The sequence below is a fragment of the Symphodus melops genome (genome assembly GCF_947650265.1).
Source record: "Symphodus melops genome assembly, chromosome: 19".
NCBI lineage: Eukaryota > Metazoa > Chordata > Actinopteri > Labriformes > Labridae > Symphodus > Symphodus melops.
The window spans coordinates 15,845,556-15,858,168 of record NC_136709.1 but is presented as its reverse complement, the minus strand read 5'-3'; the positions used below and the strand labels follow the sequence as shown (position 1 = coordinate 15,858,168).

The 12,613-nt window shown below is 40.9% G+C and overlaps 1 protein-coding gene across 4 annotated transcripts in view; it reads right to left on the bottom strand.

Moving 5' to 3' along the window:
• Positions 1–12,613, bottom strand: part of myo10l1 (myosin X, like 1) — a 42,247-nt gene that overhangs the window by 23,855 nt on the left and 5,779 nt on the right. For all 4 annotated transcript variants that reach the window (XM_079369370.1, XM_079369371.1, XM_079369372.1 and 1 more), the window contains exon 2: positions 6,949–7,047. In XM_079369370.1, coding sequence (XP_079225496.1) covers positions 6,949–7,047 — 99 coding nt within the window. The remainder of the gene's footprint in view (positions 1–6,948; positions 7,048–12,613) is intronic.

Genomic DNA, 12,613 nt, shown 5'->3' with positions numbered 1-12,613 from the left:
GCTCCCTCACATCATCCCACTCTTTATTAATTTACCCATCTCTTCTGACTGCCTTGCTCTGCATTTCAACTGTTTCTATGTCAGTTTTCTTCTTGCATCCTTGTTCTTGTAACCTTCATAGTTATTTCTGATGCTTCCCTTCAGATTTCTTTTTTTGTCTTATTTATTTCCCTGGCCCTCTTGTATTCCTCATTCACTTGCATCCTCAGTTGATGCCTACATGGCTCAATCTGAGACCCCTGCCTGTAATTGAAGGCTTATTGAGAGCCATTTCAATCAGAGTCAGGCCCGCCTTTGCAATCTGGGGAAAATTATAGTGCAACAGAAGATAAGGCTTCACACCCACCATTTCCCACAAACACACATAACTTCGGTTCATGCGCTGATGAGGAGAGGTTACCGAGGCTGAATTAAATCGAGGCTTTTAAAATCCACCTCCAATCATCTGTCTGTCATTGCTTTCACCATCAAATGTGTAACACTGCTCATTCACAGGGAAACATTCAAGTTATTTTGTTTGTTACATTGGTTGCTTCTTACAGCTTGTACCTAATATAAAATTCTCTTTTATCTTGTTTATCAAGAGGACATCCCTTCATGGCCAGTAAGGACAAGAAGTAAAAGCAAACAGTAGGCAGCATTTTTACAAATGGAAAATTACAAAGTAATAGTTTAAAGCCAGATATTAAAATGTCTAAAGACTGCCAGATGCTAAGACCCATCAAAACTCCCTCACTGACCAATCAGAGACACTGACAATGGTGGCAGAGATTTGTTGCTGCTGCTGATGCCAGGACATAACTCCTTAGATCGAAGTTAGGTTGAATCCAATAGGACCAATGATGGCGTCATAACTCCACTTTAGAAACCAATGGGTGTTGTCACTGAGACTCTGTCCATGTATGACACATTTTATGGTAATTATTCATGCCTGTAAAACTCCAACTCTGCAGTGTTGTAACAAACACATTTCTGTTATATTATTAAGATCATTTCCTCTTCTGAAGGCGTCTTTCAGACACAGAAAATCTAGTTACACACCTAAAGACAAGTAAACTGAATATGACTTTAAAGCCAAAGCGTGTGACAAATGTAACAGACTTACAAAGCAAATACAGCTCATGTTCAGGGAAAACCAACTGGGACAACTAACGCACAGATGATTCAGAGTGAGGGGATGCTCTGAAGGGAGAAAGTGTGTCAGTGACTGAAATAAAATCCAGCTGAAGTGGAAGAAAATTTTCTTTTTTTCAAAACGTCTCCTACTTTTCTTCAATTCCCCTCTGGTGGGTTTTTAACACACTTCCACACTAAAATGGTACAATAAGCACACACACACACACACACACACACCCACACAGGTTCTAAAATAGGAAACATGTTCAATAATTTATTATAGGAATGAAGGACAGAAGAAAAGCCCCAAAATAGTGAGAGAAAACAAAGAGAGACAGATTGAAAGAAATAGAACATAGCATATACTACTCAAATAGCAGTAATTTCTGCTTTTCTTGGGATAATTTTAAGCTCTTTTTGTACATAAGTAGACATTTGGTATTACCAGCAGAATGACGGTGTGCACTGACCTGGAAACAATATCTAATATCTATATCTAACAGCACATGTTTTGTTTGATCTGGCAGATTCGTCTGGACTGTCTCCAATTTCAGACTGATTTCCATCCAGGCTGATTCAGGTCAAGCCCTCGTTTCTGTAATATGGAGGTGGTCTAAGCAGCGTGTAAACATTTTTGTAAACAACCAAGATGGCTGCCACTGATGTGTTGAGTTTGAACTATCCTTATTCAATCAAATCACTCACACTGAGTAAATGGGTGACCATTATACCAACTAGACATCAGCATTTCAGCATTTCTATTCTAAGCATGTTAGCACCCTGACGCTAGCATTTAGCTCTATGAATGCACAGTGCCTAAAAATCCAAAAGGGTGAGCATTGCTTAAGACTTTACTTACATTGGCCAACAATTGAGCCACAGAGGAATTAGTAAATATAAATGCTCTTGATGGATTTGATATTTTCATGAAATTTGTTGGCAACATTTACTGACTCAGACTGACACTCTGCTGCTTTCCTTTCATCATATTCAGATTCTACTCTCTTCCAGAAAACTTGCTGCATTTTTAACATGTTTTTTTCTCATGTGAACACACTTCTATACACACACATAGAGTGCATGAAGCGGCCTTCCCGTAAAGCCCTCTGAAGTCTGAAGCTGCTTTGCATGATTCAGGAGGAGAGCCGGGGGGAGGACAAGCTTCTTCATCTGACTTTCCTTATTAGCAGCCAGAGTGAGGAGAGAGAGAGATGAATAAAAAACTATGAAGAGAGAGTGTGAGAGAGAGCGCGCGCACAAGAGCGAGAGAGACTGCTCTGGGCACAGTGACCTATATATTGTGCAGAGCTTTAGTCAGTACAATACAGTGTCACACAGCACTGTATGCACCAGCATCCACAGCTCACCTCACTGACCTTGGATCAGGTCTGGCAGATTTCCATGGGTCAGATTAGAATTGAAAAACAGTGAGGGGGTATTTTCTATAATGCCACCTTTGAAGTTCGAGTGAATGTGCAGCTGCAGCCAGATGTTCTGTAAAAATTAAATTACCCGAAAATTCAGTGTTACAGTTAGCTCTTTGGGACTTTGGGCTTCAGGGGCCGTGTTATTGATCTGCTAATGTGAAGTTGCCTCCAGGAAATATCAAAAGCAAAGTGATGAATAACAGACTGTAGCTTGCAGTCCAGTTGGTAAAAAAAAAAAAAAAAACAAGAGAGAAAATTTAGAAATACGCAGCTGGGTGTTTTTTGTTGAAACAAACTTGTAATGAACCTAAAACTGAATTGCAAACTTTTATAAACTGTGACACCTGCTCATTCAAACTCATGATGAAGCACACATGAAGTAAAGTCCTAACCTGTGTTGTCCTCCTCCAAAAAGAAAAGAACAGTCTTCAGCAAGCATTGTTGTTTCTTTTACCAGTGAGGGAGGTTAACAACAAGCTTTGACTCTGTTTATGTCTCCTCTGCCTCGCAGCACTTGGCCGAATAACACTTTTCATATGTCATCATCCTTTAGGATTTGGCAGTCCACACTCATCCCAGCCCGAGGGGGGTGCTCTGCTTCATCTGCACAGATATGGGACACTTCAGAGTAACAGGGACTGCGAGAGATACATAATGTTTGTGTTTGCATATTTGTGTTTTTGTGCGCCACTTTGAAGGAGTTTATTTGTTTAATCTCATTATGTGAAACAAGAACGAGTGAGTAGCTACGGATCTTCAGAGGGAACAGGGAGGAAGGGGAATGTGGGTCAGGAGATCGCACAGAAACATCAGCTTGTTTCTGTGCCAAATTAGACCAAACAAGTCTTTTCCACACTTTTCATTAGGCACATTTGTCAGTTTGTGTGTGTGTGTGTGTGTGTGTATCCATCGGTGTGTGCACAAGGAGAGCGGCATCCCTGCAGCATGTTCTAGGCTCGCGTGAGATTTCGCTTTGGCTTTAACGCTACGAACTGAAATCCAGGTCACGTAACACACACATAACTCATCACCAACGTAACCTGTGTGTGTGTGTGTGTGTGTGTGTGTGTGTGTGTGTGTGTGTGTGTGTGTGTGTGTGAATGCTTGTGTCTGTTTGTACAGTAGGGATACAGGTGTGTTGATTTCACTCTTGTGTGGCTTTTTGTCTGTGTTTCTCCAGCCTGTATTTCGCTGCGATACATTCCTGATTGAGTGTAGATATGTCAGTTTGAGATGTACATTGCAACATCACAGCTACACTGTAGGAGGAGCTTGATGCTTATTCTGCCGCCGTATCCATGGCAACCAGACTAGAAAGGATCTATGTCAGGCTCACATGACTACATCTAAATGGCCGGTTGGGATTGTTAACGTACATTTAGTGACAAATGGTGGTCGTCTCTTTTCTACTTAATTTCAATTATTGATAAGACATCTGACATATTCAAGCTGAATGTGTTGTCCCATCATCAAGCTGTTTTAATGCTTTATAAATTATACACATTTTTAAAGAGAAAATATATTTATTCAACTATCATAATATATGACTAGAAAACCGATAATTGTTTTCTTGTCAAAAATTGAATGACTTAAGTGAGTTAAGTTTTAAGATGCATTGATTTTAAAAATGTAAACATTCTTATACTTTCGGATTTAAATATGTGTGTTATTCAACAAATGCATTAATTGATCCAAACAAATCACTGGGGCCGATGTTCTTCAAAAGCATCTCAACAATTTTCAAATGTGCTACATTCTTCAAACACACCTCGAGGTTCCTGCTGCTGACTTTATTTACATCAATTATAGATATTCTAAAACGTTTTATAGAAACCAAAAGGAGCTTTGTTTGATAATGACTACTTTGTTTCATCTCGTTTTACCATCATACATTTTCGTTTTATAAAACCATAGGCTACATTTTCTTTAATTCATATCCAGTGATTTGCTGACCTAGTTTCAAAACTGGTTTCATTAAAGTTCCATTTAATCTCATTTAATCTAATCTCATCGCTGTATCTATGCTGTAAAACCATACTGTCTTTTAAAGTAAAGATAAAACGTTAGATAAAGATTAGAACGCACCATGAGCAGCAATAAGCTTAGCGGTCTGCGCCCTGCATTGTTGTGTTAGCAGGCCAATGCTAGCACACTTTCACAGGACATCCAAACAAAACAGTGAGTAGACTATGTTATTCTTCTTTTTTATAGTCCTTGACTGAAAGAGCTCCATGCAAGGCCATCCAGTCCATGTATAAACATGATGTAAACATGGCTATGACAACAACAAAGCCAGTGGGACTTGAGCTTCTCTCTCATTGTTGACTCAGAGAGATTTTCATATTAGAAATATTGATTTTTTTCTATACATTATTTATTAGTAAACTCACATTCTTCTTTTCAAACCTTCATACATGGTCCTTTACTGGATGTATTGACGTAAAAAATTAGACAAAGTATCAACTTGATGATGCATTTACATGCAAACGAGATCAGGTTTCTACACGTTGTTTATTAGGTGGACCAGAAATCTGTTTAGGATCAAAGTAGAACCAGAATAATGGTCACTTAACCATCATGTATGCTCTGGCCTATAAATCAGCCAATACATTGATGAAATCTGAATCTGTACCTGCAATCCAAGGATGTCTGAGCTGTTTGCTGACACCAATCCCTCAATCAGGTTATGATAAATTGATAAATGGTAGAGTAGTAGTTGTGTAGTATGTGCAGCTTATTTTTATTTGCTCCTTACAATAAATTACAGTGTGCAGAATAAGAAAACATAATATGCAATAAAGCCTGCCACCCCAAACATCCAGCTTTGAACCGAGTTAATGATTGAGATGTGGAACAAGTGAGCAGCACTCTTTGATAAAAAGTCAGTGGTGAAAAAAGCAGGGTACAAATGAGTATGAATGATGCAGGGACTCGCATATACCCCAGGTAGTGGTGAGTTATGCTGATTTGACATGAATGCTTGTAGTTTTGCAGCCGCAGCATTTGTAACCCAGAATCGGTGAGGTAGTGATCTGGGTCAGGGACTTTAGATTACAGAACCAGAGTGACATGGCTGCTGGGGAGCGAATGTGAAAAAATAAAATAAAAGCAACCAAATGTAGTTAAAATCCAGCACCCACGATGGTTATAGATTGCCTCCTCTTTTCAGCTGTTTTATTCTCACGGCTATTAAAAGCCGTACTAAAGCTCTCTGGACGCTGGAATAATTTATGAATAAGATCAGGAGAACCAGTGGCCGAGCAGCAGGGAGTGATAAGGAGCCTGGGACTGTTTGCATGGCTCACACCCTGTCCTGACAGGGTGAAGCCCCTCATCCTGCTGATTCTCTATCAAATATTCACCAACTCCTGCAGAGTTAACATTTAAACACCCACCACTAGCAGAGAGGGAAGGCAGAGCGAGAGCTGGCTGGGGGTTGGGGAAGTTAAGGATGCTCATAATCCAAAGCAGAGAGAATGCCTGCTTCTACAGCCAATCCTCTAGATTCGGAAATGCCCATGTGTTCCTGCAATTTCCCTGCACTACAACAAAGAAAAAGAACCGTGTTTGGCCCTTTGATTCCTCAGAAGCTTATGAAAATCAGAGAACATGTGGATGTTCTCTGATGGTAGAAAGGGAGGATTGAGACCCTTAAATTCAGGCTCAAAGACCAGGTCTATTATTAGCTCCATGTTAGCTGCCAACTGGAGCGCATGTGTGTTTTTGGTGTGTGCCAAATACATCAGCCGTCAAATAAATCCAAAGAGCAACGTGTGCTTGCCCGCTGTTACAGATTATATGAGCCCACACACACTACTCATAATGGGATTAAACATTCAATTCCATTATTTTGTTGGGGGTGTGGTGTTAAGTGGTTGGGACAGGGGACCTCCCTCTGCCATTTAGCACAGCTACAGGCAATGCTGTCCCGACATCTGACATCTAGAAACGAGCATTTGTGCTCTCCGTTTATTCTAGGTCTCCTCTGGAGGCTGAATGTGTGTCAGAGATAAATTTTGCATATGAATGAGGAGAACACTGAGGAGGAGGAAGACGAAGAGGAAGGATCTAGGGCAGGAAAGTGGAGCATCATGACCAAGAGTTTCTATCGATTGTCACAGTAAAGGATGAACCTGCACAGCTGCTTCACCTTCCTTCTGACTTTTATCCGAGCGCTGATGCACGGACCAGATGACACATTACATGTAACAAGTGCAGCTTCCGCTCAGCATCTAATCCAGCATCGACACCATTTACTCCCTCTTGAACTAATTAAAAGGGATTTCATCTGTACAGGCCCGTTCACTTAAAACGTTCGCATTTTCTGCAGCAACAACCCCGGATTACATAAGTTTGAACCTTTAAGGGCTAACGGTGTGTGTATATGTGTGTTTACATTTCTTACCTCTCCATAGTCGGTTGTGACGACAAGAGTTCCATCTGCACAGGAGTTAACAGTGGCGGGAACCAGCTGCTCTTTCTCTTTGACCCAAACACGGGCCCCCTGCATCACAGAGACAAAACAAAAAAGTTTTAGGTTATATAAAGTTACAAACACATTTAAGCTCTCGGCAGGTGCACCTGTTTTTGATTCACACCAAGTTGTAGCCACCGCACCTTTAGAATGATCTGAGCCTTGATGCATAGACACTCAAGTTTTACCAACAATTATACATAACTCCAGCCTGTATGTGCGAGGAGTTTGCATGGGTGTACAGAAGGTGTCACAGATGTGATAAATAACAGATGAAGACTTGAACATCTGGAATTTCTATCAATAGGAGCAACATAGCTTGACATCTGTGTGTGTGTGTGTGTGTGTGTGTTTGTGTGTGTGCGTGCATGTGTGTGTGTGTGTGTGTGAGAGAGACTCGGGGTCAGAGGAAGTGTGCTCTTCCAAGACCTTTACAAACAGACAAAGCCCTCTTTCACACAGTCACTGATCTCTGACCTCGACCCCTTTAAAAAGGGGCACAGCATAACAGAGGAGGAAGAGAGGAGGGGGACAGAAAAGGAAACAAGGGAGGAAGAAGCGGCAGTAACAGAGGACAGTGCTCTATGCACTCCCCTGAACTTCTACAGTTTAGTGTGTTGCACCGATGCAAACATGTTTAAAGCTCCTTCCTACATGTTGGTGACCAGCCCTGACTTTGGGTTGCAGAAAAGAAAAGTGTTTAAAGCGTCCTGCTGTCTGTCTCACCTTCTTTCGGGTTCGAGTGCACAAGCTTAACCATAATGTGCTTCAGGAAGAGCAGCTGATGTCCTTGTGATACACTGAGAAACAAACTTTCCAGACATCATTATTAAAGTCTACAGACTGAGAGGGTGCTTAAGCCTTAAAATGACTCTGTGACACCAGATGTTTGCATCCGAATGAACTGAGCTGTTAAATTGTTTTAGTAACAGATGGTCCCTCATCCCCAAGCATTCCCTGACAACCTCACTCGCTTTCCTTTTCAACTCCTTCATGTTTTTTAACTCTTTCTCACACACTAGAAAACACGCACAAACACACACACACAAACACAGATTGATTCTAACAAAAAAACTAAAAAAACTGCTGTGCCCGAGGCTAGAGTTCAACAGAAACCACACACACAGTATACCATACATACACAGTGCTGGTAAGCTTAAGGTAAGCCTGAGGGCAGAACATGTCTGAAAGCTTTAAGATAAAGAGTTAAACACTTCTAGCTTTTAGCAAACATTACGCTCTTTTATCAGCTTGAAACACTAAGAGTAATATTCACAAAGAGATGCACGTTGTTGAGCTGTTCTATCCTCATGAGGACCTCTCATTGACTGCATTCTAACATCAACCTTACAGTATTCATGTGTCCTCACAAAAAGGGATCAAAGGGTTGTTTTTTATTTATTTCAGTAATATTTATTCATTTATACTATTTCTAAAGGTTCATAAACTCAGATGTTATATTAGTTACACGGTAATGTTGGCTTATTTTAGCCATCATAAAAAGATCCAGTTCATATCAGACCGAGGAGAGCTGCAGCTGCCAAATTATCAAGTCTATTATATTTATTGTTCCAGTCTTTTTATCAAATAATTTTTTAAACTGCAATTAAAATCTGAAGACAAAACCACAAAATGCAATACTTTAATAAAACTTCAATCCAGACTAAAAGAAATCTTAACTACAAGTTACATTCATGTTCCCCTTTGGATGAACGTGTAATTTACTTCACTGACTTAAATGTTTTGCTAACAGCAAAATCTGGGATGGTGAACATGGTAAACAGTCAAACATGGAGCCTGGTTGAGCCTATGCACTCTACAATTGCGTGTTTGCATTGTGATGGTGCTGTTTTTATGTCTTCCTTTTATGACACTTTAGATGTATCCCGTTAAGAGTTGCACCCTAACTGAGGACATGAAGACTCTGCAAGTTGCATTTCGATGCTAACTCATTCTAATCTTTGCGTGAAGAAGCTTCATACATTTAGAATTACTCCGAGATATGAAAAATTCACGAGCATCCCCCACTCTCTCTCTCTCTCTCTCTCTCTCTCTCTCTCTGTTGCCCTCTCCTCAGCAACTCTCTATATTTAGCCCCCTCTAGATCCCCCCCCCCCCCTCCCCACCCCCCACTCTCTCTGTGCAGACAGTCTCTCTGTCTCGTCCTTTACTCTAGCTCGTCAGCCTGTCAGATTCCAGCACACAGAGCTGCTGCGTTGATGCTTGTGCTGTGATTTGACCTGATGACCACTGCGGCCTGAAGCTCTTTGCTCACAGTTCACTCAGTTCTTCACTTCATCCTGCTTTCAATGATCTCCTCTTAAACATCAAATACTGGATCCTTAGCACTCTTTTAGCCCTAGTCCTGAACAGTACACAGTTTCTTCTTATTCCCTCAATAACTAGAACATAATATATGTTTTGCTTCCTGTCTCACTCTCATTCTTTCTTCTTCGAGTAAAACTGGCCTGCAGTCCCAGATCGATGTACCTTGCCTGAAACATGTGCAATCTCTGGGGCAAACGCAGCGTAAGGAAGACAGAGGGTTATAAATGACCTGCCTGCATTACAACCTACACCCACCAACTCTATCGTACTCCTCTTTGTGTTCTGCTCCCCTCCCCCCCGTCCATTACCTGCCCAGACAGACAGGAATGGTCATGCATAACAACAAAACAGTGGTGCTGAAAGCCGCATGGATGCTAAAAACACAGGTTCTCTTTTCGTCTCTCACCATCGTGCTCTGTGAAATTCAAACCTTGGCCTACAGAATTGTCCATCACCATTCCGTCAAGCTCTATTAAACATGAACCGACCTCAATCGTCACTTTAGCCTCAAACATGACCTCTGACCTCATATATCACACTATGCTCTCTAAACCAATTAGAGTTAAAAGAGCAGCAAAACAACCTGAACCAGAAATGCAGCCTGATTTATTGTCTAGAACAACTTAAAAAAAGACAAGTCGTGAGTCTGGTATAGTTCTTATATTACAAATAAGCTACTTGTTAGATGGCTGTTAGCTTTTACCATCAGAGGTAAGTAAATTGAAGAACGTACCACTTATTTTACCTGGCATCTATTCCAAAACAGTGTCTTTTAAAAGAAACAACAACAACAAAAATCTTTGTGTTTGTCTTCTCTCTTTGTTTTTCGAACAATGAAGACATGAATGTAAATGTACAGGCCTTCGTTTGATAGGATATCAACAAGGACATATCTGCATTACCTCCAGACAAAGGCATGACTTCTGCAAAACCAATAAAGACAAGGACATGTTCAGCATGAGGGACCGTCTGCTTAAAGCGACTTCAATCTCTCTGGTTTTTAATTTTCATAACAGAAAAGCAATAACGGAGCTCCCTGGAACGAATCTATAAATATCATCAAAAGATATGCCAAACATGTGATCAATGATTTTGATTCATCATTCATAGAAGTAAATAATGTGTATCAATAAAATATTTCAGCTTCCTCCACGTATGAAGAACTCTGTTCAAAGCTAAGCCAAGCAGAGGGAGGTCAATCTCGTCTAAAATTGGGAGAATTATTAAGAAAATCCTGACACCTCCTAATCTTTCATAATCATAATTGAACTCGCGAGAGACAGCATCCCCAGAGCATACGGCCTAAATGCCTCAACAGCTGTGTGTGTGCATGTGCGTGTTCGTGTGGGTGTGTGTGTCTGATAAAGGCCTTGTTTCTGCATGGGCGATCACATGGACGCCCGTGCCATTTGATTGAGGCATCGTCACCCTGAAGACAGACTCTTGTGACCGCCTTCCCCCCTCCCTCTGAGAGACGAAGACACTGACCACCGACCCAGACATGAAAATCATCTTACACTTCGTGAACTTCTAACTGCACATTAGAAAGTCACTAATGCATCAACAACAACATACCATCAGTACAGAGGGGTGTATACAACAGCTTGTCTGAGTCGAGACGCGATGCAGTGACTGTTTTGTGATTTTAAACATCAATGTGTATTCAACTATGTCTCGTGTTTTTTGTCCTGCTCTTAGAAATCTTAAATGTGTCCTGCTGTGCGTACAGTATAAACGTCTTGGGTTTGACATACAACGTGTGTCTTCAATTGTCTTGCTTTAAAGTTGTTATATTTTCTTCTACTTGTACAATACTGACATATTTAATTGGAAATGGCAAATACAAGAGGAATAGTTAAAGATGGATGTTGGATGTTGCAAATGTCACAGCAACATTTCCAATGAAACCATCTGATAGTTTGTTGAGATATTACGTGTCAGCCAAAGCAGTGGACTGACAGGTGGTGATGCCACAATTTCCCAGCTTGGGATCAATGAAGTCCATCCATCCATCCATCTATCTTTGGAAGCTATTGTTGGCCATGTTAGCTAACGTCAAAGGTAGAAATAGTAACGGAGGGAGAGAGTAGTAAGGAAAATGGAGGTGGACGTAAATGAATGACGAGAATGAGAGATGTGACTCATAGGTTTATGGCAATTCGAAAACCTGGCTCATCAGAGATCAGAGGAGACGTGTATGACATCACAAACAGAAGAAAAGAGGATTAAAGTGTTGGTTATAGTAGGAAACAGTGAAGAACTACTACATGGGACCAGAGGCTACGAGTAGAGGAGGCTGAGCAATACACAGAATGATGAAGAGAGACACAAATGAATAAATGATGAGAGAAACAGCTGACCCATCTGCAGCTAATGGAGGAAAAGTAAAGAGCAGCATTGAGGTGGGAGGGCACAGTGGGATCTCTGGGGTCTAAAGGTCAGGGGGGCATTAGGGGAAGACTTTGACTGTGTGTATGTGTCTGTCTCGCTGCATCAGCAGACTAATTAACTACAGTTACGTCTAATAGTATCAACCTCAGCTATCCACCTGCAGAGCGTCTGATCTCCAGGAAGTGATGGCTGTCTTGAAGGCAAGTGGACGTGGGTGTGGCTGTGGTTGTGAGTGCTTATCTGAGTTAATCAGACAAGGAAGGGAGGATCCTCTGGATAATGTGGTCCTTGTCAGTCCTGCAGTGAATTGATGTGATTTATGTTATTTAGCTCCTTTTAGTGCAGCTGTACTTGCTGTGTTCACAAGATACGTCCCACTTAATCTTACTGAATGATGTAAGATTCGCGAGCGAGCGTAAAGGGATGCACATCATCAATAGAAATAAATTGAGCCTATAGTTATACAATTATTTCCAAGAATTTTTCCAAATATGCTTTGCTTACTTGCTCTTTAAAACTTCCAGGAGTAATAGCGTTATCAGAATTTCTTCTTCTGATACCGGTGTTGGAATTGTACAGTGTTGGAATTATACTTTCGAAAACACAATAACACTTACTGATTTATCAGTAAGTTCCATTCATCAATAAATAGCAAACACAGAAAGTCCAGTCCTATGTTAAAGTATTACAGCAGCTAAAGCTAGCTTTGTAGCAGCAATCAGTGTTTTCCAATTACACTGTTCAACACTTCCTCTTTTCTATTTTCAGTGAAATAAGGTTGAACACTTAAAACGAGTAGTTTAAGATCAGGGTCAGGGTTTCTCTGACCTCAGGAGGAGCTGTGAGCTCAGTTGTTGCAGAAGCTACCTTACGTTTA